Source organism: Mugil cephalus, chromosome 6 (assembly GCF_022458985.1).
Source record: "Mugil cephalus isolate CIBA_MC_2020 chromosome 6, CIBA_Mcephalus_1.1, whole genome shotgun sequence".
Classification (NCBI taxonomy): Eukaryota; Metazoa; Chordata; class Actinopteri; order Mugiliformes; family Mugilidae; genus Mugil; species Mugil cephalus.
The window spans coordinates 5,431,505-5,457,081 of NC_061775.1; the positions used below are offsets into that span (position 1 = coordinate 5,431,505).

The window sequence follows — 25,577 nt, forward strand, 5'->3', positions numbered from 1 at the left end:
GATAGATAGATAGATAGATAGATAGATAGATAGATAGATAGATAGATAGATAGATAGATAGATAGATAGATAGATAGATAGATAGATAGATAGATAGATAGATAGATCAGTCATATTCAAAGCGTCTGGAAAATAAGGAGATGCGGATGCGGAGGGAATTAATGAGAAAAACTAACAAAAAATAGTAATAAAATAAACATCTTTTATTGCAGCCTTTGTTACTGACAAGTCAACACTTTCACTGATTTTCATACAGTCCTGTTTTCATTGGTCTTTGTATATTTCTATGTAACACAACCAGCAGTCCCAATAGTGTAAAGGAGGCCTGACGCCGAAGCCCACAGAGGCTCGGTCCCTTTAGCTCTACCAGACTAAAAGCATGAGGAGGACACAGGAATCTGCGGACAGATGACTTCGAAGATGCCGTGAAGCAGCATCTGTCATGTCATGATCACACCCTGTGGACGCCATCTGGTGGACGGAAGGAACAGCAGTTTTGCTCTTGCTTTTAAAAGCGCAGAGCTGGTAAAATCTGATCAGATCAGCCAATAAGAAAATACACACAACACCTCTCAAATACATTTTAAATAACTTTATTCTGTAAGAATTCTTAAATGTGTGTTTAAGAAATGTAGGGATGGTTTCTGTTTTTATACAATTGTGCTGAATAAAATATGATTTTCTTTTCTTTTGAAATTGCATTGGGTGATTCTTAAAAGGAACACCTGAAATTACCTATTTACAAAATCTGTTAACAACTCTATTAGAATTTATGTTGACAGAGTACTCCATCGTCTGTCTCACAACTGCAACCTCCCCTCAACCACAAAATGACATTTTTTTTGTTTTTACTTGGTACAAAATAAGCTGTTTTACAATTTCAATCAAGTCTTTTTTATCTTCTTATCGCTCACAACGCGGGAATATATACAGGGGAAGGGGAAGACTGGTGTCATGTGATCTGATGAGGAGCCTCCAGCATCTCCATCAGGAAGGTGTCAATAGGTGTGTCCCCGATCAGCTTGAAGAAGAACAGATGCTCCAGACACTTGAGGCCGATGGAGCGCAGGGCGGGCAGGCGGAGCAGCAGTTTGGCAAACCTGGGGATGACGAAAGGAGAGGAAAACGCTTATTACATTTGGCCAGTCAAAACTGTTTCTAAAGAAAACCCAAACGCGTCCTGTTACGAAAGGACTTAAGTGACTTCATTTAGATTTCCTTGTGTTCTTTTTTTTTGATGAGACCTATGAGAGAAACATATAAGGAGGAAGTGGATTTTATTTTACAGATTACAAGGTGTTTTGTGTATGAACAGTTTACACATGAATCTGAACAGACTTAAATGTTTGTAGACCTATATCAAGAAACTATGACACTAACCCTGAGATTTCTACCCCAGAATATTATGATTCACCACCGTAACAGGTAAATAAGGAGCCGAGCTTCTGTTCGAATCCAAGAGCGCTGGAAACATGAGTGTGTGCCAATGCAGACCCTGAAATTTATCTAAAATAACCTAAAGCCTACCTATTGGTATTCTACGGTCACAGAGACACCAACCCATTCACTCACACAAGCACACACATGTTCAGATTCATTCAGATCAGGGGTTTCAACTTATCGCTCAAGGACACTTGAGCATGACTGAACCCCTACCCCTCTGGTTTGTGGACAACCCGCTCTGATATTTTAACTACGATAGTAATGTTGGATCAGTGCGACCAGTCACAACATGAATGCCCGTTCACCGATGAGTGTCTAACGTGTATGACACGTCATGCAGACCAGATGTATTTAAGCAGTAAAGTTTGGTTAATGCAGGGGAAAAGCTGCTTTAATGTCCTCTGGGTTACAGTGCATTAAAGAAGGAGAATGACAGACTGATCATAAAACCGGTCAAGATAGACCTTAGGTAACAGACAAACTAATATAAATTTGATGTTTCTTAAGATTGTAAGCTTTTGCAGATAATACTCTCTGGTGTATGGTTTGATATTGACTCTAAGAATGAGGGAATGATATGAATGTCACGCAGCTCTTGGAGGCTTAACGGGGTGAGAGAATTCAAAATCAGAGTTTACTGCAGAAAACCTGCCAGCGAGTAGGTCAGGCACACAGAGTCATTCACCATGGCAACTGCCCCAGAGTTTAAGTCACCTCTCTCTGAAACCAATAACACAAAGTTTCCCTTCATTTCAAGATTTTCTGAATTACAACAGTGGACCACACCGACTTAACTCAAGTCATATTTTATTTAAATACAAATTTCACATTTGTATTTAGTCGTAGAATTATTTTTCAGAGCATCCTCACTCTACCTTTAGAGCGTAGGCTACTGATGTACACTCTATTGCCAGTTCATTAGGCAGACTAGTGGAAATGAATACATTCAAACATAATAGCCCTGCGCTAAATCTTAGCTTCATAAAGGCTATGGTATTCAGTATCAAGTTTAAAATAACAAAGAGCTCTTGATTGATTCATGTTCGAGACTGTGGATTGTGATGCCATTGAATTGTTTTATGTTGTGCAGACACGTGTTCCTATTATTTTGACAACCTCTTTTATTCAGCGCGCTAGGCTAAACAATAGAGACAGATGTTGACAGTTGTTATGCTTAATTCAATGCAGCTCAACAGAACCTCCAACTACATCGATTTACCTCCTTTCTTACACTGTTCCAACATAAACTGGACATTATAACAGTCATAAAGCAGAATTTAATGCAGGACTGTCATATTAGAATTAGTTTTCACTAGTGTACCTGATGAAGTGAGAAGTTCAAGCATATATGTGTATGGTGTGTTTTAATCAGATTGCATGTTCTGCTCCCGGTAAGCTGCCACGTGGGATTTATCACCAGCACCTGTCGCTGTCATTCAAATGAAAACCATAAATAATCAATCTATCAGCCTATATCCATTTACATGCTGTGGTAAAGCATTTCACTTATGTAAGAGCTCTGTGGCAATGTAATGTAAACTGTAAGCAGCAATTAAAGAATGGTGTTTAATATTGATCGCTCATTGTGATGTAATGCATTTCCTACCTGCCCGGCTGGTCAGGGTACTTCTGTTTTGTATACGACTCCAATGAGGCGTAGACCTTTTCCCTTAGCCCCTCAACCTCTGGTGGGTTTGACAAACCTTTTGCATCTGAAACACAAATGTCACATCAAACACAGACATAACTGCAGTCAAACTTATTTGAGGTCAAAACAGAAATTAAAGCTACGAGGTCGAGAGGCCGAGAGGAAGTGAAGTCTCTCCAGGCAGCAGTGATGTTATGATATTTAATAGTGTGTTTCACTAGCACACAAGAGTCAATCTCAGAACCAAACTGTATATGGCAGCTGTGTGCCAAAACTCTTCTTAAGAAATTGGAAGTTCTTACTAAAATGTTTCCTAAAAGCTGTTGAATTGAGTTTATTTTTAAGTTACTATGCTATTATGTTACTGGCCTGACGACCCTTGAGATTTCACTGGGCTGCATGTTGACCCTGAAGTGAAATGAGTTTGACGCCGCTGTTCTAGTGTATCGCGTGGTGTCCACACTGACCTGGGTTAAAGAGGACGATAGCGCGCAGACAGCCGAGCTCCGTCTTATCCATCTGCATATCTTTCATTTTAGATACCAACTCTGTCAGGACTCTGCAGAAAATAAAGACATCAACAATTCAGTTAATCAGCAACAACAATATACAGTATGCACTTTTCACAACTCTCGATCTGCTCAAGTTGAGCGGTCCCAAAAAAGGCACGACCTATACAGATCAGTGTTATACAGCCCCTAAATCAGTAACAAATCCGTCTGCATATTACCTTCAGTCCATATTTCTACCTGTGATCAACAGGAGGAGGTCGTAGTGGATGGGTGCACCTGTGTAAATCCATTTGTAGTGAAGCAACTCTTGTCTCATCTTTGAATGCTTCCTACCTATCAAAGATGGAGCCCACTCCAGCACTGTGGGCGCTGCTTCTATGCACGTGAAGACCTGTGGCCAACAGGATGCCGTCTTTAACCGTGACCGACCGATGCGAGAACGAGGCGATGAGCAGCTCATTCCAGCCTGGAAACAAAAGAGAAAGAAAAAAGTTGTAAATTACATACAAATTTAATGCTGTGATTTGTTAGTATGCTCTTGCATTATTTAAAGCTAAGAAGACTCTTGTGGTCTTAAGGTCTTTTATTTGTGGTTTCTTGACTTTTGGGCGTGTGTGTGAACTCTCACACCAGCAGAGGTCAGCACTGGTGCAGCTGCAAAGTGAACTCTAAGGACTCTATATAACTCCAGTTATATTTAGTTTCACCACTTCTCTGTTATACTAGAAGGCAAAAATCTTTTGTGTAAATGTAAAATTTAAATAGACTGCTTGTGTGGGAATGAGCAACAATTGTGAAGAAAAAACTCCACACACATGAACATACAGGTGTGTATATATCCTTTGTGTGCGTACCTGCTCGTAGAAGGATGACCTGGTCATCAAGGGGGAGTTCGGAGAAGTGGGGGATCCTTTTGGCCCACTCCACCAGGGTGAAGAGCTGCTTGTCTGCCGCTTGGCAGATATTGGTGACTGGGTCATTGGTCTGGAGGTGAACAAGGTGGTAGAATGCCAAAAAAGGCCGTTAATAGCTGTGCTGGTAAACAGATGGCGAGCGGGAGCCGCTTCAGTTATTTTTGGGGTGTTTTGTAAACCAGCAGCTTCCTCTCATGACTTGTGAAAGCATGAATAAGTCCTTGAAATAGAAGATTTGAAATATGATAATGACACAGTATGCCACCTTTTTGTCACTGAGTTGAATATTATGAGCTTTAATGTGCTTCTGTTCCGGATTGTTCAGTGTCTACTTGTGCTTATTCAGATCTAAGTCTAAGTTTGACATCTTGAAGTGGTTTACATGATTTTCAAGTCAAATTGTTGTCAGCTGACCTCAGCACAACCTCCTATTGGACAATTCCTAAATCCGCCCTACCTTGGCCTCTTCCTCTGCTAGCTTTTCAGTAACCTGCCTCCTCTCCAGCTCCTTCTATCCAGTACCACATTATCTCATTATTACCTTTACCTTACCTTTTGATTCTACGTGTTTATTTTAGTCAGATGTATGTATCTATGCCAGATGTATGTTTATCTCATTTCTCCTGCTGTTCTCTTCTCTCTGTTCTGTCTCTAGCCGGCTGGCCTTAGGCAGATTTCAAGGTTTCTTCCTGTTAGAAGGTTGTTCCTTGCTCTGGAGGTTCCAGGCCGGTTTATGTAAAGCGCGTGTTTCTCTAGTTCTGTCAGGTGTTCTTTGCTACTGCGGACCGTCCTGCAGGAAGGTTCCCTGGCTTCATGGCTTTCTACACAAGCACGTGGAAGAGCAAGGGTTCCCAGGACAGAACCATATCGCCAAACAAAACCTGTGCAAATAAATAACTGACTGAACTAAATCACGCTTCAGATTCTATCAACAGAGCAAAGGAGCATGTCTGAATTATCGAGCCTGAATTTAGTCTGAGCATAAACACCTCAGCTTGTGTTATTCTTTAATTACCCGACTAATCACAACATCTTCAGTGTTGTGAGACACCTTTTTGAATTTATTTTCACCTGGACTGATTATGTTCCGCTCATTAAACCACTCCTACCCATTCTTCTTAGCTTTGGTACTTGTGTTTCAATAAGATTAATTAATATCGTGTGCGACACTCACTGAGTTCCCCGGGCTTCCGTCGCTGTACGTCTCTGTTTTGGGCTCCACAGCCAACTCTGCGTCCAGGATCTTGTCCACGGGCATGTCGTCGTTGAAACTGCTGGTAGATTCCACCTCATTCTCCCCCCGCTCTTTCCCACGCTGCCTCTCTTCCTGCACCGCTGCGCACACAGGCACATGAAATCCATATTTAACACCCTGTGTTTAATATCCTGAACAACAGGCAATATAACTCTCAGCAGGCCATATTAAAACAGACTCTCAGATCTACAGTAAACACACACTGCTTTAATAATTAATTTAATTATTGAACTATAAAACGCCACAAGCGGCCACAAATCCCCATCATGAGCGCTGTCATCAGTGCCCGCACAAACATAAATAATGGTCACTCTGTCAATAATCATGCTCACTCTAGTTGTATAGTTGTAACCTGTACAGTTCATCGCATAGGCAGCGTTTGTACTGCTGTACAGCTATCTTGTGTAGTTATAAATAGCAATGACAGTGTGCAGTTTTTATACAGCGTTGTACTGCAGCTGTCAATAGCAGTGCACGTTCATTGTTAAAGTTAAAGGTTCCTCTTGTAGATTCTGCATCTCTGGTTCAGAAACTATTTCTGTATTCTGTGTCAGAACTTGTCGTAGTGTAGCAGACAGACTAGTGCAGCAGTAGCTTCTGTTGTTGTGTGCTATATGTAGCATATGTGGGACTACTAGAAACAGTATTTCACACCCTGGTGTGTTTTTACTTATTAATTGTGACAATAAACTACATCCTCCAAGATGAGATGTGACAATAAACACAACTCGAACTTGGGATCTTTAATCAAACGTTTGTATATTTAAATGACTAAGAGGAAGAACAAAAGGCCCCGACTGTATCCTTGAGCATGATGAAGTTTCTCAAACACACCTTCTCTCTTCATGCCCATGGCCAGGCACTTTTGGTAGCGACAGTACTGGCAGCGGTTCCGCTGGCGCTTGTCAATCAGGCACTCCTTGTTGTCTCGACACGTGTAGGTGAGGTCTTTGCGGACGGTCCTCTTGAAGAAGCCTTTGCATCCTTCGCAGCTGTACACGCCGTAGTGCTTTCCTGTGTCAAAAATGAACCGATCAGATATGCCTTTATCTCACAGTGCAAACTCAGTGAAGCTCACGACGATATTTGTGAACTGGGATGTTGCCATTTACTGCACCGCAAGTAATACACGTGTAAATATACTGACAGCAGAACAATAACAGTATTCGCAACAGGATAAATGCAGAACCAAACCTTGAAACATGTCTGTCTTTCTTATCTGTCCTCATCTGTTCGGTTATGATTGATGTGTGGGTGCAAATGTGTTAGCCCATCCCTCTCCACCATCCCCATCCCGTTACCTGACGATCGGTCTCCGCAAATGGCGCAGATGTGTTTTGACATCCCCCCCGGGCTCGTACACTGGTAGTTGATGTTTCCCAGGTTCTGCAGGCCCGGCGGGGGCTTGATGTCCTCTGAGCTGCTTACACTGTTCATAGAGTTCATCTGTGAAAGACAGGAAGGCAGAAGAGAGAAGAGAGCGCTAAGAGTTAAAGCTGAGGTGGCCCGAGGTGAACGCAAAAGAGCAGTAGAGGAAGCAGAGAGGAAGTACGAGTGAAATGTTTTTGGCACGCTGATGACAGTGTCTCCCTTCCCCTATTTTCTCCTTTTGTCTTCCGCTTGCTCACAGCTTTTTTTCCCCCTTCCCACCCACGCACATTATTGTGAAAGTGTCTCAGGGTGCGATCACATGCTCTGTCAGTGGGAGGGGCTGAGGCCTGTGTATGAGGCTTGTCATACAGGTTTTTTAATGTTTGTTGACAGGGAGAGGCGCTGGAGAGGAATCACGTGTGCAGTGGGTGCAGTTCTGAAACCCAACAGGAGAGGGGGCCAGTGTAAAACCACATGGTTTGACCACGGACTGTGAAGGGAATTAGGATAGTGATAAGACTTGGGATTTCTAATTAATGCAGTTTTGGTCTCATCGGCCACTTAATGGGATCCCAGGTGGTTTTAAGACACACACGAATCCACAACTTCACACTTTAAAGTCAGGCTAACGACCACACCATAGGGTCTCACACTCGTGCTCTTTTTACTCTCCCGTGTGTCAAAGAGAGACTGACACAATCCATAACTTTGTTGTGCATTTATGTTTGTTTAGTCGTTTGTGTGCACACATCTGCATAGCCACTGAGGACAAGGAGGCTGACCTACATATGCACCCCGGCCCTATATATTTGATGCTGTGTGACATAGAGGACATCCTTCCCACAGTCACTTCAGGCTCTTCCTATCACTTATTTACCATGTGCACTAAGAATATACCCTAATGGCAGACTGCACTCAGGACACCACGGCTGTGACCTTACAGCAGAAGGAGGTAGAACAGATGTTCCTTCTGCTGTCTTGTGCTTTTCACTGACCGTGCTGGTCCTCTACACTGCCACCATCTTCTCAGAGTGTGGAGACGGATAGTCACACTTAAACGAGCGTTCACCTCCTGCCTGCTTAATCATCGGTGAGTCAGCGGTGAGCGGTTACTGCTCTTCGGCACACAATACAGTCTTCACAAATAATTTATTTCGTGTGGTCAGAAAAAAACAAGCGTTTTGGTGTTTCCAAACAGTTGTTCAGACAACATGCAGCTTTAGGCAGATAACACACACTGCTGCAGAAAAGCGCTACAAGCACTGCACATAGATTATTGATGCATCATACATTCTTTATTTAACACATGGTAAGATGAGCATACGGCATCATACATGCAACGTTAGGTCTTCATTGGGCCAAACATGTACACTGATTAGGCGTAACATTACGACCTAATATTGCGTAGGTCTCCCTTGTGCCAGAGAATAGACATGGGCCTTCTGGGGGCGTCCTGTGGTGTCCAACAACAGAATGCTGTTAGTGGGGGCCTTTGGGTCCTATGGGTTGAGGGGAGGGGCCTCACATATGGATCGTCACATAGATACTTGATCTTTTTGGGATCCAGTGAATTTGGGGGCCAGGTCAACACCTTGTCATTTTTTAAAAGCATCATGAATGGAGCACAGCTGAAAGATTAGAACACTAGTAAAGTGTCAATGAAAATAATCTTTGGCTGCAGCCCCACATTTCCACTCACATATAATTATATATTAACTCTGAAAATATTAATTTGTAGATTTGAGAGCTAAATAAATTATATAACCGTTAATATAACTGGGTAACCGCTGGGGGGAAAAAAAGCTAGACTTCTTCCATTTCAGTCTCAATCTTCAATTTCACATCTAAACGTGATTTAGAGCATATGTTCAGACGATAACAAATGGGCCATCCATACATCTAGAATATAGAAACCCTGTGCTGCTCATGAACTCTAGTTCACCTGTGAAAAACATACATGACACAATGACCTGGTAGCAGCTCAGCCACTTAGCTGTTGGCAAGCAATGAAAAGATTGTTAAGCCACACAATCATATTAACCCAGGCTGTCGCTATAGGCCAAGATCCATACCATGATTGAAGCAATGTATATCATTGTCTGCTGTGCCCCGCAGCACTGGCCTCAATCCAGCCTCTGAAGCGCCACATGTGTGTTTGTGTACGTGTGACTGATGACCAAAGCACTGAGCTTTGTGAGGTTTGGAGTTCATGCAAAAGACCACATTAAGAAAGCAAAGCATTGTACCACACAGTAAAAAGCAAAATCCCGGGATGTTGTTGTCTAGTGTTTACTGAACTGTAAAAAAAAAAAAAAATCCAATCTCACAAAGAAAGCTGCATTAGTTTCAGAAACATTTCTTACATAATAAACACAGAATGAAAGTAGATCCTGGTGGACACAGAAAAGTGAAAAAAGTAGAAAATGTCAGAACAGAGGGAGGAGAGATGAGGAAAAATGCTCTTTTCCTTCAGTAATCCCTCAAAAGGCTAGCAGTCGGACTACGTCTTAACTCTCCTTGCATGACACCAGTAACTGAGAACTCAGCAATGACCTTTAGGACGAGAAGTTTAAAAGGTCAGGAGAAGGGTAGGAAAGCGACAAGAACGCCAAGGTATGCCTGCCACACTGGTTATGGCTAACCTTCAACCCCCTGCCTCAGATTCCAAGAATGAAAAGCACATGATCAGCCAGAGAACATGAGCGCTTCACACATGTGGACCTTGCTGAAACCAGCAAATGTAGTCAGTCGTAGGTGGACTCTATTGTCATTTAAACACATGCTTCAAACCACACTCTCTGGTGTTTCCAAGTATTGCTCTGGATAGCGCCAGTTTTCATGAACTGAATTATGTAGGCTAGATTACGTAAAACATTCCATTTCAACTACATCAAAGGCCATTATATAGTCATAAACGTATGAAGTCCAAAGGTATATTCTCTTCCCATATTAAAAAAAAACGTACTTTAAATTGAAGCCACATATGTCAGACGGCCCATTGTTATCTCAGGCTCATCTAACACCCACACACGTTCTCACCTGTGGGCTGTTGAGTGGTCCAAAGTTCATGTTGGGAGCAGACTGCAGCGAGATAGAGGGCGAGCCCAGAGACGATGTGATGACGGGGTAGGGCGAGGCCAGGCCGTTCATCGGTGAGCCCAAGGTGGACATCGGGGATGGTAAGGGCCTGGAGGTGCTGATGACTGATGGGTGGCCCACCATGCCACCCATCGAAGGAGGATGGCCGTGGACTGTGCCCATCGGCCCTGTAGAGTCTGGAAGTTTACGCAAACACAGAATAAACTGACAGGATACTATGAGCCAAAACAGCAGGTCTGGCTACAGCGGCCTCACAAGCTACTACAACATGAAATTTGAGTGTCACATGAAACAAGCAAATGTTTTTTAATGGAATACTGAAATGCTTTCTAGGGAACATGGTGGCAAATTGCAGGTCTGCTGTGTACAGAGCAGAGAGACACTGAACTGTCTAGACGGGTGATGGTTCTCAATGGATTTGTCAGTCAGAGAAGCCCCTTTCACACTACCATTAGTCTTTTATCTATTGGGAACTATTGATTACAGTAGGTCAGCATATTCTCCATTTTAATTTATTCTTTTCTTTTTTTTTTTGGTCCTTTTTTGGTAGTGAAGGGAGACAGAAAGTCATGTTATGAGGCTGAAATAAAACCGGCAGTGGTTTTCTCTTCTCAGCTAGATTATCTCATGCAGATTCAGGCAGATTTAAGTTCCCATGTGATACATATATCACACAATTCTTAAAAATGAGCTGACAAGAAATAATTGCAAATATAATTGACTATCATAGTATAAAGGATCAAAACAGGCTCTATACCAGAGAATATGTATATATTGTTGGCCGAACGGTGCAAGGCGTCTGTGCGCAGACAGTGTTGTTTAAAAATGGCTACACAAAGTGAAGCTTATCTGATTCTGGTCACAGGTTGCTGACTTTATCTTGCCTCCACTGATGTAAACTGACAGTGTGGCATTTACATAGATGACCTACTTAGAAAAGATGTCAGTCATTGGGGTATCAGGGCGTGGTGTATAATTTTGTGCATGCAGTGAACATGCTGTGAGCACCACAAATGTTAGCAAATACCATCACACGCATACTGTACAGTACGCACACACATGGAGGAGTGTGTACTGTACATGCACTTAATGTGTACAAACAGCCACGGGCTAGCGCGGCACAGGAACATGCATTAAGCAACAGCGCTCTGAGCTGATGATGATGAATCATATACAAGTGGGTTTTCTTGTGGAAAATGTTACTGATGATGAGTGACGTGCCACCATAGGCATGTAAACCTTTTAGTTTGGTCCGCAGGAGCTTCTGCTTATGTGTCAGTGCACCCACAACCACCCAGCCTCACCCATACACACTGGGCTGGATTCCACTGCTCTTAGTTAAATGTCACACTCCTGCATCCTGTGTGTGGGTAAAGGTGGGTAATGACTCGTTGGCACTGACACGCAATGAACACCACCTGTGTTTTTGTTTCTTAAAGTCAAGTAAATTAACTACTTTTTTCTACATGAAACCCAAATTGAGCAAACAGTGATCATTCTTTTCATATGGCACCACTACCAAGGCGTTATCAGAGAAAACTGATACAAAAACAAAACATCCAATACATTTTGTTTGGCATTCAGTACTTTTGAAATATGCTTTAGTATTATATTTGTGTGTGTCAGGAAAAGTCTTTTTAAAAAGAGAATAATTCTCCCCACCTTAAAAATACACTTCATTTCACAACATACTTTATTAATCTAAGAGTACTCAGTGAGCTCTGACTTTTTTTTAACATAAAAGTATAAATATCAAGAAAACTCTACTGATCATTGAAACTGATGTTGGAAGCCCAAGATTCAAGTCAGCTGCAACAAATTATCAACTAGATGACCTGCTCAACTTTTATGTCATTTTTTACAAGACGTTTCCTGAACTCTCTTGATAAGGCTGCTCAAATGTGACGAGTTGAGATTTTCTTTTTTTTGTTACGTCTAAATATTGTTTTTGGACTGTTCACCAACACAGGCACCTTCATTTGTTCACCTGATCTTTAAGAATTCAGCTGGGACATACAGCCGATTGGGGCAAATTAATCAATGATAAAAATAATAATTAGCTTCAGTTCTAGGGCCTGACGTGACTTAACATGGATTTAAAAAAAAAGACTCACTATTGCTTGTTTTGTGCAATAACTGTAATTATTTCATGTAAGTATACCATGCGTAAAGGCCACGGTTGCCACAAGAACCACTCTTATGTGCACAAAGATGTGTTTTTGCTTTGTCGTGCCCTGATAATAATTTGCTCAACATATGCGCTTTGCCCATCAAGCATGCTAAAGTGACTCCAGCCTTCCCAAAAGAACAACTTGCTACATATTTTGCAATAGTTCTGAAATGCTGCTCTGAGGACTACTTAACTGCAGGCAGAGATGAAGTCCCGTGTATCACAAGTGTAATCACTAACGGAAGTGGAAACTCTTGGTAATGAAGCACAGTTGCTTTTAGATTTCAAGGAATTGGGAAACAGTGGGGAATGTCATGTCTGCCTGTTTGTAGCACTTTTTGCATGAAGACACACTCTTAAATGCAGCTGGCCATCCACTCCTTCTCTGTATGCCAAGGAACAGATGTTGTGCAACTTCCTGTTTAGCACTGAGACACTAGCCTCCACCCCTTTTCTTGCTCGCCCACTTTCTCCAGCCCTCCATGAGTGATCCCTGGCAGGCAAAAATGTATCAGGGCCTCCCTCTCACTCTCCCACGGTGCTAACTGGATTCCCTGCTTTGAATCATTCAACTGTTCGGACGATAACCAAAGACAATTTACAACCTCAATTTGAATTCATCAATGATAAGAGAGCATTTACAGTCAACAAGTTTACGTAATCATTCACCAGTGTACAGCATTCACTGTGCACTGACCTCTCTCTGCATGTGCAAGACACACTCCCTCTGGGGTTCATAAAGATCTATTCTGTTCCAGTGCTGAGTAGGCGATATAGTGACAGGCCTATCGCATGCACGGTTCGGCAACAAGCTCTCTTAAGCATCCAGACCAACAAGTATCTAGGTGAAATAAATGGTAAGATGGTTATAGTGAGAGATATGAAAGGAGATCGGTGGGGTAGACAAGCTGTAACTTGAAGTGTCCATACCTGTTTTTTTAACACGGTCGATAAAGAAACTAGAAAAGGTTTAAGACCTCAAACAAAACAAAATAAATCATCTTTCTGCGCAACGATGTCTTTTTCTTTCTAACTTAACTCTGCTCTTACCATACAATCAGGACAAACAAGAAACACTTCAGACAGAACAAGAAGCACTTAGAAACTGTCAGCAGACCAGAAAGTATTATTATTTCATGTTGTTGTGCTAAGAAGCTAACGCTGAGACAGCAAATCAACTGGCAAAAAGAAGCCAAATACATTACAACAATCATTTTGATGACTGAGCTGCTTGCACTGCTCTCTGTAATTGGAATATCTTTTGGACATCTGGTCGCACATAACAAGCTCAAGCCTTCCACTTGAGGTCACTCTTTTGACCAAAAACTTGCAAATTATTTTAAACATCTACTGGTTAAATCGTGACCTGAAAAATAACTGATGTGTTAGTGACAGTAGTCACCGGTTGTCTTGAAACCAGTGTTGGTTTAACCTGAAACAGCAAAATTCCTGCTAAAACCTGCACGTTTGACACAACAGAAACTGTCCATTTTCTCCAAAGCAGGGAGACTCCATGGCTACGAAGCACAGGGGAGAAAAAGAGCACGTGGACAGTCAGCTGCTGGGATGCCTAAAAGAGAATGGCAGGCGAGGTGAGCATGCTTTATGTGTTTGTGTGTGAAAGAAGGACAACATGTTCAGCAGAGGAAGAGAATTACTCGGCCCGGAGCGGCTCAGAGGGGCCTATCCTTGAACGACCCGCCTCAACCGGCTGTTCCATTCTATGTAAATCACCAACTCTGGAATGCAGTCCTGTCCCTTGTTTCACAAGATATATATCACAGATATATAAGTTAGAACGCACTGGGAGGCTTCTCCATAGATGGTCTAATAAACATATCAACGCGAGAATCACGTAGACTGCCAGTCTTTGTTTAAACTTGTACACTGCTTCAGCAGTTCAAGCATCTATCTGAGAGCAAACAGACGCAGCAACGAAGGGCACCTTTGACCGCTGGCGTCGCAAATCAAAGGTCGCCTGTTGCCAAACTCCTGAACCAAGTTCAAAAGAGTTTCCTATATGCAGCAGCCGAGTGACACTGATCCTTCCGAGAAATCACAGCAACGAGGGGATGTGAAACTCACAAGGTGACCCCTAATATACGGTTTGAGCTTAATTCAGGACAGATGGCTCCTAGTTGGCGCTGTGATTTACCAAGTTATATTAAAAATAAAAATTTACTTACAGTCGTGCATTTTCTTGTTGACTCCCCTCTGATAAGCTGCTCAGGTTAAAGATTCTCAGTTAACTGATTTGTCAGACATTACAGTTCTGTAGTATTCAGATGACATTTGAGTAAAAACTACCAATATTGTTCTATCAAACTATTTTCTACAGTTAACAGTCCCACCTTCTAATAGATCACGATAGGTTGCTTTCCTCAGTTTTGTGTTACTTGCATTAAAATATATTTGACAAAACCAACAACCTGAAGGCATCTCCCATTTTTTTTTTCCGGGAAACTATGATAACACTTTCCACTGTTTCCTGGCTTTTCATAGGCAAATCTGTCTATCAAAAAAAATGTTATCTCAAGAGTTTCTCTGAACTTCAATGTTATCAACATCAGATTATCTCTTTCTCCAATGTGCAAAAGTCCATTACCCAGCTGCTGCTGGTCCTTATTCTGATAGCAATGGTAGACGAGAGCCAAAACCACAACGCTGATCTCATGATCAACAGGTTTTAAAGCAACATCAAAGACCACAAACCCTCTAAATCCCTTAGTGTTAATTACTGGGTTGTAACTGGATGGAGCGCTCCACTGTGTGGTAATTCAATAAGACCATGGCCCACTAACTAATAATATCTCCTGTCTGGAGAGCAGACCAGCACTGGGAATATAGAGTACAAGGTGGTGATCAGTGAGGAATAAGTGACTGGGGGCAAGCAGGAGATTCTCTCCCTTCCAACACAAGCCTCCATGTACATCAGATCAGGCCCCACAAAAGGAGAATCCTCAGCATGTGCATTAGCTTGTTTAATACTTATATTCTATGTGTCCATCTGTAGCTGACAGTGCTGCGGCAAAATGACATGGAACAGAACGCATCCTAAAGTAATCAGATGGACAGCCCGCGGAGCTCATTAGACTCAGCGGACGTGTAATTAAGAAATCTGCTCACTGCCAGCGCCGCTCGCCTCTTCTGTTCGCAAACCCTCACATATACACACACAGTCAAAAAAATAATAAATAAATAAAATCACCACACTTTGAGCATTCATTTCTTTGCTAAATGAGGTTGATGTCTGATCAATTGTGTCAGAAAATCCTCTTATCCTTGGGTAAGTATCTGCAGCTCAGCGGGCCAGCTGTCAAGAAGGTGGGAGGCCAGGGAGAAGGAGGAGGAGGAGGAGGGGATGGAGAGCAGAGCCAGAGAGGAAGAAAGGGAGTGATGGATGGATGGATGGATGGATGGATGGATGGATGGATGGATGGATGGATGGATGGATGGATGGGGGAGGACTCTATCCCATGTCCCTCCCCAGTGCTCAAATGATCCTACACACACACCACTAATCTGGGCTCCTGGCTGAGAACATTAGATCATCAGTTGAGAAAAGCCCTTCTTTATTTTCTGCACAGCTGTAGTGTAGGCGATAGAATCAGCTACAAGTCAGAGAGAATGAAGGTGTGCTGTTACATAAACAGCAAACTTTCCAAAGCTGCTTCAAGGACACCTGTTCCACTTTCTGACTGCTTTTTCAGTTCAAAATGATTAAAATTTCTAGTGTCACTTGAACAGGTGTCATAGTTGAGCATCATTCGTCTTTGTTAAAACATTAAATGTGAAAAACAAAATGTCTATAACAACAAGGTTTGAACTTCTGTGACCCAAAAGTCTGCATTATAGAAACTTCTCGCACACCTCCAAGAACAGTATCTTCAGTAGTTTCATATGAACATTAAGCACTTCATATCATTCCCACCTCCCCCCACACGTAGGCCACCGGTCTCCTGAGCTCACATCTACAAACACAGGCCTGCCAGTGCGATTTTTTTCCACAGGGAGGGGGGCGATCGATGAAGAGGCCAGGGCTGAGACAGGGACAAGATAAAGATTGTTTTGCAAGTGATAAAAAGGTTTGAAGCTTAAACAACAAGAGCTAACACAGAACAGGCTGACCAAGCAGTCCTGGAAAACAAACAAACAGCTGGACAGAAAAGGCAAATCGAAGCATCTGCTCTTGCGACGCTTCCTGATGACTCACATTAGTTCATAGACGTAGTCTTTTGCTGTTACGGTGAGGAGGAGGGGGAGGGGGAGGGGGGCTTATACTGACCCAGAGAGTGTGATCAGAGCAACCTGACCCCTCGACCTTTGAACACAACCTAAGGTCAGCCAGACTTCACAGCCAGCTTTACAGTTTAGCCTCAGGGCAAAGCAGCATCTGGATATTAAAATGCATTCTTCACCAGAAGGGAATGAGAAAACCTGAACTGAAATGAGAAGAAACAGGCTAAACGACAAAGACACACACGTATCATTTCAAGAGAGAAGGTGTCTAGGTAAATAGTACAAATATTCTGCACTTGTCCAGACAGTCAGAGACGTGGAAATGCATTTTAGACCCTCACAGTTGCAGTCTGCAACTACATTTCTGGGAAGGTCAATGTCAGACTACAGCATAGCTAAACCACACCTGCGGAGGGCCTCATACACCTTCTATGCTACATCCACGCTATTCAGAGTCAGATCTGTCTTTACTGCCACAGACACTGATCAGGCATAACATTATGAACACCTGCCTAATATTGTCTAGGTCGCCTTCCAAAACAGTTCTGACTCATCAGAGAATGGACATGGGCCTTCTGAGCATATGTTGTTATTTGGGGGATCATCCCACAAATACTTGAAGTGAAGTTGGAGGCCAACACCTTGTGCTGTAACATTCACATGAATGTCAGGCCTAAAGGTTTCCCAGCAAAACACACAAGATGGTCCATGTTATTTCATTCTCCTGTTAGCTGTCATAAAGTTGTGGCTAGTCAGTGTATATTCACACATGGGGAATCTATTGTGGTGGTTAGTATAATATATGTTAACATAATTCCAGGAAATTAGAACAATAAAGCAATATACAACAAATCTAGATAGAGGATAACTGTACTATATAGCTATGTGAGGCTTTGCTTTGCCACAACAAGTTTAGCACCTGATCTAGGACCTGGTTTGCTACTTAGCATTAAAGATAAAATAACGGCGCCAACCAATGAAGATCTCTAACTTTTTCTTAGTTACTTGGTCAGGGACCAAAATATGATTGAACTCTGTGTAAGGGCTGTACATTAATGGTGGGAGAGACTTAAGGGCAGTATTAACATAGGGCGGTCCACTCATTAGCAGTTTAAATGTCTCAATGTGCACCAAAGCAACGGGCAAAAAAATAGCAACATCACCGTGTCACACTGCCAAACACTTCAACAACAAACCACCTACACTGCATTTCACGTTACTGCGCATCCATACCGTGTTCAACGGCATTTTTTCCCACCCTTCATGCACATCTCCCAGGCAACCATAATGTGAAATGCCATTTCAGTGCTATACAACATAATGCCTGTCTCAGACATGAATCAATATGAAAACATACGGTGTGCCCAGGTTTAATGTAAAGACTGGTTGTCCTTCTACTTGTTGAAAGCCAGCAGCATCACCCACTGTCACCGTATTCTTATGAATTACTCTTAGTATTAAACAGAGTCAAGTGCACTTTGCATTTCATCAACATTACGGAGCTCAGAATAATATGGATTTAATCACAGCTGAGTTAAGTGTCCTGCTGTGCTCTCAGTGGGAGCAGTAAAGCTGGCCCTCTGTCATGAATATATATCATGTGGACTGCCATGGAAGGTACACTTGAATCTGCATCAGTCTTAATCCTTATGTCAACCCAAGCCTGAACAACATGCATGAGTCTCATCTATCTATCTATCTATCTATCTATCTATCTATCTATCTATCTATCTATCTATCTATCTATCTATCTATCTATCTACACACATATATATACAGCATGTTTTAAAGTGAGCTCGCTTCCATACCACACACACCTTTTCAGGAAGGTGAGCGTCGGTTGAAGGATGCAGGGTGAATGGCAGCAGACACAAACAGAGAGAGAAAGCAGGACAGAGAGGGCTAATATGAAGGGACAAGTGTTGAGAGCTACACAGATAACGAAGGACAAGGCGAAGGGAGCTGGAAGCGTCGTTTTCGGTTGAGTGGCATCCGCACTGACCACATCTGAGACCACAAGTGAGTCACAAGCTCTCGATTGTAACATGCAGCAGAGACGCCTTGTTACTGTCACAACTGGTTACAGTAATCCAGCTTTTTTCAAAGCAGCAACTGAGCTCATGGCAGCAACAGCGATCACAAATTCCTGGTGAAATAAAAAGTCCACACTTTAAGAAAAAAAAAAAACGTAACACTAAAGATCAATAACAAACCACAAAAATTCAACAAAGATTTGCAAAGCCGAAAATTTTCCACGGATGAATTTGCCCTGTAAGTTGGAGGCTTCCCTCAATAGAGGAAAAAAAAATCTAAATAACTTAATCAGAGAGTGCACAGGGATTAGAGGCATTACAGTAATACATCTGTGCAGCGTTAGCTTTTAGTGCTTAAGCTTTACTTCTGTGGACAATCACAGAACAACAGTGTTGCAGTCTGACTGATATCCAACAGTCGTCATATACACACACAGGCAAGACAAAACCCTGCTACTCACAGTGACCATAACCTATTTCCCTCTCAGGGCTGCCTCCAGTTGCGGGTGATGCCATGGGGTGCCACATGCCTCTGGGCGCAATGATGGCGCTGGCTGAACGCCAGTCACTCGGGACAAAGTGCTGGATCGGCGGACACTCAATCAGACACTTTTCAGGACAGGAACTGAAGGGTCAACGCGGAGAAGGAGGGGTGGGGGCGGGGCGGCGGGGGCATCGGTGAAGAGAAAAAGAGGCGGAGTCCACCGGCGCCGGTTATAGGATTACCCAGCTTATCCTTTCCCAGAGATCAATCCCACAGGAACTGTTTGCTGCCCGACTGCCGCACAAATCAGCTCTTCCACCGCCCACTCAACTCACGTCTCTCTCTCTCTGAGTCTTGGTAAAGCTATATGCACTGAGACACCTGTTGAGGAACCGCAATCAGGGTGTCTGCCATGGAGGGGGGGTAGAGGAGGGGGGTCATGGTGGTGCAGGGTGTGCAGACTCTTCAGAGTACAGAACAAGCAGAAGTTTCTGATTACCCCCCCTTAAAAGAGATCCGGGGGGGAGAATATGGGAAGACAGTTCTTCAGACATCAATGACATTTCTTCTTCTTTTTGTTCTCTTTTTTCCCCCTGAATATTAGTCACTGACTCTTTGTACAATATGTAGGCGATGTAAAAAAAAAAAGAAAAAGGGATCTGAGCAGAGAAAGTGACTTACAAGAATCCTCTCCTTTATCTCCCTTGAAACATCTGTAATTCCCCTTCATGCCAAGAAATAGCCATATCAGCATGCATTCTTAATGGTACTGCTGATGGCGTGTCGAGTTTCCTCTGTGTTGCGTTAGTATGTTTGTGTGTTTAACAAGTGTTATAGCATTCCAGGAAGTCAGGAATTGTCTTTCTCAATGCTCTAGGATGGCCAAGAAAACACGCAGCAAAGTGAAAAGCCAGATGGAAAGGCAGGCCAAAAATATACCTTAAAGGCAAATAGGAACAATACATGACAAATCCTGGGGGAACCTAAATAAACTGCTAAACCCATGCAGAGATGGATTCAATCTGGAGAACAACCCTTGTTACAAGATCGTATCTATCAGAACAGGCTTTCGGGAATAAAAAAAAAGTAATACTGTAGTTCTAAAAAAGCAAACTGCAAGAGTTCAGCTTGTTCAGTAATGACAGAGGCCGCGTGGATTCTCGGTCATGGGAGTATGACATATTATTATCACCAGAAAATGGCCCCGGCCAATAAATGTGAAATTGACGCTTTTAGTCTGCAGCTGTTCCTTTTAATTTATCCTGCCATCCTATCAAATGTTCCTCCCGTTACACCCTTCCAGCCTTCGAAACAGACATTTGCATTGAAATAAAACCTTGAGAAGCCTCCGCTGGCATGTGTACATCTATTTTACTTCCATGACTCAACAGTGCTTTCTTGTGCGGGGCACCTGCATGTGACTGGATCGACTGTCTTTACGGTGTTTGAAGGAGAGCCCCCGGTAACCATATCCCCCCCCCGCCGCTCCACTCCAGTGACAGTATCTTGGCTAGAGACACGGCGGCCCGACACAAGAAGAAGAAAGAAGAAAACGGTGAAAGAGAGGCAACGCTTGCCTCTCTTTCAGACTCAACAAATCCCACAGGGTTAAATTAAAATAATGCGGCACTTCTTAAAAGCATGCTGCATTACAATAGTGTGTCACGGCCCACATAAGACAGGCCAAATTAACCCTGAGAGCCATAATTAGCAATTATGTTGGATGTATCATGAGTTTGAAGACACGGGAGAAGGATAATTGGCAGCCCTAAATTTATGGTACACTCTTAAATCTGAACTTCTAATAATCTAATCAGCATACATAATCTCAGGAGAAAAGTTTCTTGTTAAGCCCTCCTCCTCCCCCCCTGCCAGCAATCATTTTTGACAGTGTGAAGGACGTGATCGTGTAACGCGTGCTTGCATTTGTGGATGTGAGACGGGAGTGGCACACTAAAATGGCACTCAGAGCACTGAAAATAGCCAGGCGTATTTTACAGCATGTTCTTCATGTCTCCCAATGGAGAGGTTTCAATGAGATCTAATGTACTTAGCTGTTACCTGTAGCTGCTATTTGTGGTCCTGTGGGGCACAGGGCACAATGAAGAACTCCCGTCCTGTCAATACAGAGCCTAGTGAGTAAACCCCTTCTAAAAAAACACATTCTTATTTAATGGTGCTAATGAGCTCTGTGGTGCTAAAACCTTCTATTTACATAGGGCTGTAACAAATAAAGATTATTATTTAAAAGCTGTCAGAATACAACATAAAATTACACCAATCACAAGTTTTTTTAAGGTGATGTCTTTAAAAGTGCTGTTTTGTCTCAAGTAGATATTTTATTTACAGTAATAAAGGAAACCAGAGCATCTGCACATAGAATGAGAAGCTGGAACCAGGGGAGGTTTTGGTGCTTTTTTTTAAACAAAAAAACACACACACACAAAAAAAACACATGCACATATACATGTTTTTCATGCCAGTGTATTTTACAGGGTTAGGGTTAAGGTTAGGGTTTGAGTAATTTACAATGACAAACTCTGGAAATACTCTTGAATGTCACTTTAACATGTTCAAAAACTAAATGACTCTAATTTGAGCCTATACTGTTGTCATTTTTTTTTTAAATACAACATTACAACATTTGTTTTCTTCATTTTTTGCGACATATCTATGTCCCATAAATCTATACATCTTTCTCTGTATGTAATTATTTATATTACGTTGTTATATTTAATTATTTTATTTTCTATATGATATTTAATTAATAATATTCTTTGCACAGTGGGCTTTTTAGCACAGCATGGTTCACCATTTACCAACACCTTGTGCTGTTTTTCATGTTTTTTGAGTTATTCTGAGTTGTGTGTGTGTGTGTCAGGCTGTATCCTGCTGGGGACGACTGCTGCCATCAAGGAATGTCATTGCTATGGGGTGGGGGTGTCTGGTCTGGTCTGGTCTAGGTGGTAACAGCCACATGAATGCCAGGTCCTAAAGTCAGCAGACCACTGTATTGTTCCAAGATGGTTAAAGCTGAAGAAATTCAGCTCACCTGTCAGCAATTTTAATGTTATGTCTGATGGCCGTATATTGTAAATGGAAAGCATTCATATGGTGGAAATATATTTACATTTCTCATGTAGCGAAGAAGCACTTTAATGCATCGTATAACCAAATAGTGCTGCAGCACATGAGCCTTTCAAGGTTCTCTGCTTGATTAAAGCTGGAATTAAATCAAGGCTTTGACCTTCTTTGTTAATGACTAATTACTGGCAATTAGTCCAGAGAATGGCCTCCTTACACCCCTTCTTTTACTTCATCCTGTTCCCACATCACCCACAATCAAGACAAGCAGACTATTTTACACTGACACACAAATACCAACCCAAGTATCCTGAAATAAACCCATTATTCTTAGTAGTAGTGGTATGTACTGTGTGATGATGCATGTCTCTACACTGAGGCATTGCAGGCATCTCTCTCTATAGAATCCATGAGCAAATACCTGCAGAGGGCCACACCTCCTATACCTGTGTGGTTTGTCTAATTCTGCATGTCAAACGATCTGTACAGGGATCAAAGTTTTAGAGCAGGTTTTAGTACTGCAGGGACCTCACGCTCAAACAGTACAACCCACATTCTTTAAGTCACATGTGACCGTAACACAGACAGAAATGCATTTAGGAAGTCTGCATATCTGCCGCCTTGAAGTAAAGGCATGTTTTTGTGTGTCCGAGTGTGTGTTCTGGGAGGTGAAGCATTGACCCCTGGCAAGTGACGATAGTTCACATCAACTAGGATGACCTCCTTCTCCACCACACCCCACTCCACCCCCACTCTCCATTTCCCCTTTATTTAGCTCCCTTCGCTCTCCAATCACGTTCTCCTTTTTCTGTCATGACTTCCCCGATTCACAAGCTAGTCAAGAGCAGCTAGTGGGTGCAGCTTGTCTGGAATCACTTCCACTGACGGAAAATAAAATATGCTGAAGTGCTGAGAGAAAAGTGCTGATTCTACTCATCAGCCTCCGGGCAGGACTGCATCAAACCTGCTGAAACATAACATGTCTGGGAAAAGCTAAGGAGGTGGATCACGAAGCCATTCGCGCATAATCACTAGACTGTTTTTGTTTGTTTGTTTGTTTGTTTGTTTGACTCCACACTGCTTCGCCTTGGCTTGTGACAGCAAAGGGTGTCCGTATCCTAGTTCAGAAACGAGAACTGTTTATTGCCCTGTTTTTATGCGTGCCTCTGCTGTGTGGGCTGATGATGTTAAAATACATTATAAATCACAGTTGTGAGCCAACACACAGACAAAATCAGACTTGGAAGGGTCTTCCTGCGGTTGTGGCTTTCACTCAGCCCAATCGCTTTACTACCAATTTTCATAAAGTGAATGCATGAAAATGAAAACAGCGTGATTCAAATGGGGCTGGTTTATGACCAGCGCTTTGACAACTATGACATTTGCTCACAATGCATACTGGGGACTATTTAAGAAATGTACAAATATTCAGACTGCTGGCTTTTGTTGGGTATTGTGAAAAACAACATTACTGTGAGCCTATGATGGGAAACACAAGTGAAACCGAGACCGATCACTTTTTTTGAAGAAACAGTGTGTAATATAGAAACTGTAACAAAGCAGAGTGTCACTCACAGGGCATGTCTTTACATGACTGACCAATGTCTGAAACACACTGGTCTGACTCAGTCAAATCTGCATAAATCTTGGGATGCCATTACTGCCTTAACAAAGAAGACCTTTAAAGACAGAGAGGAAAGACAGTGCAGCCCTGGGGGACTGCTGTGTTACTTTTGTACACTGTGGGCTTCCCTCTACATTCTCTCATCCAGATGTCTCTGTCATTCCCCTGGGAGCCAAATTCATTATGGAAACAATTTTCATCCCCTCCAAATGGTGCAGAGATATCTGTGATAAAGGGGCTGCCTAATTATGTCTTCAAAGACCGGTTTTTATTTGCCTCCTTGTAATGCACCACCACTATCTTTCATGTTCCGAGTGACGAAGAGTTGTTTTGAGGCGCAAGCCATATTTTTACTGCTGTTGTTTGACAATCAGCGTATCTTTCAGAATGACAAGAAAAAAAAAAACATCACATGGTGAGTGATGAATATGCTGTGTGACTCAATGAGAGCAAAAGCCTGAGACTCTCATTTCACATATAGTCAGATTTAAACGATTTAATTAACACACAGCCGAGCACAAGAAAGACGTCTGTGTATTGCACATGTTGCAAACTCCATATGTCCCACTTCCTTGTCTCTGCGGATTTAAAGCTGTCACTAAAAGGATAACAGAAAAGAGGCATCAGCTGGTTCAAGGGCAAAGTCATTGAGTCAGACCAGAGTTCAGCGTTATGGGCAAATTCACATCATGCTGTCATCCAGCTGAATATAGCCACAGCGCTGACCAGGGCGCGTCTCACATGTTACTCTCCTTTCTACCACTAAAGCGCTTTAAGTTTGTTTATCAGTGGAAATCCGCCATTCCTCCGCGCTGCTACGCACAGTTCTCTGTGGATGAGACGACTATCCCAGACCAATAAATTGTGTTTCTGTCTCAAACAGTTTAGCAAGGGACGCGCGACAAGCGCCATAAATTACATAAGCGCAATTAAAGTGCCAACCTCTGACCTTGCCGGACCGGCACAACCGCGATCACCTGACTTTCGCAGTGGCCGCAGCTTTCGTTTGAAACCGCAGAGTTGCGAGACGATTTTTTAACAGAGTAACACTGGCAGACAGGAGTAGGCGGTTAAAGTCCGCCAGCACTTTCGCGCACGGCTCGCAGACCGGAGAGAAGACGCCATGAAACAAACGCACTCCCTCTCAAGTCAAAATAAAATGCAGCAGCTTCGGGAGGAACACAACAGCCCGAGCGGGCTCTATGTAAATCACTGGAGCGTACTTACTGAGGTGTAAATACGGATCATTAGTGTCCATACTGTGCGAGTAGTTGCGTCGATTCCCTACAGTCGCTGCTGCTCCGCATCCCAGCGCATTCCTCTCCCAGCCCGACTGAACTCTGCAAGGCGGCTCTACACGGGGGCCCTGCGAGGGAGGGGGCGGCAAAACAGGGCTTCTCCCAATGACAACAGTGGTCGATATCAAGCTCCAACACGATCGTGACGAAACATCTCTCCTGCAGAGACACTGTGTTGCAACATTTTCTCGGAAAAAAAAGAAAAAAGAATAATGTTTCACTACAGAGAGAATAAAGGGAGCATTTGAATAAGCTAGTGCATGCCGTCCCTCCAGTCTATTGTTTCAACACGTAATCCAACTCCAGTATCTGGAAATCTGCTTCAGTGACTCTAATTAGCTCATTTAAACAACATCACGCCAAAAGATATGATAGCACAACTAATGTGGATCGCACCGAATAG

At 42.7% G+C, this 25,577-nt stretch overlaps 1 protein-coding gene across 3 annotated transcripts; it reads right to left on the bottom strand.

Moving 5' to 3' along the window:
* Positions 1-182: 182 nt before the first annotated feature.
* Positions 183-25,268, bottom strand: rxrgb (retinoid X receptor, gamma b). Of its 3 annotated transcripts, none has more exons than XM_047588289.1 (10): positions 25,104-25,268; positions 10,183-10,418; positions 7,074-7,218; positions 6,607-6,786; positions 5,692-5,852; positions 4,458-4,587; positions 3,937-4,069; positions 3,559-3,650; positions 3,050-3,155; positions 183-1,100 (listed from the first exon to the last, which is right to left on the bottom strand). In XM_047588289.1, the coding sequence occupies exons 1-10, from the start codon at positions 25,132-25,134 to the stop codon at positions 953-955; spliced, it is 1,362 nt and encodes a 453-aa protein (XP_047444245.1). In that variant the 5' UTR covers positions 25,135-25,268; the 3' UTR covers positions 183-952. The 3 variants fall into 3 exon arrangements, with proteins under 3 accessions (XP_047444245.1, XP_047444244.1, XP_047444246.1); XM_047588288.1 differs by lacking the exon at positions 25,104-25,268 and adding an exon at positions 19,146-19,351; XM_047588290.1 differs by lacking the exon at positions 10,183-10,418 and having other exon boundaries at positions 25,104-25,223.
* Positions 25,269-25,577: the final 309 nt, after the last annotated feature.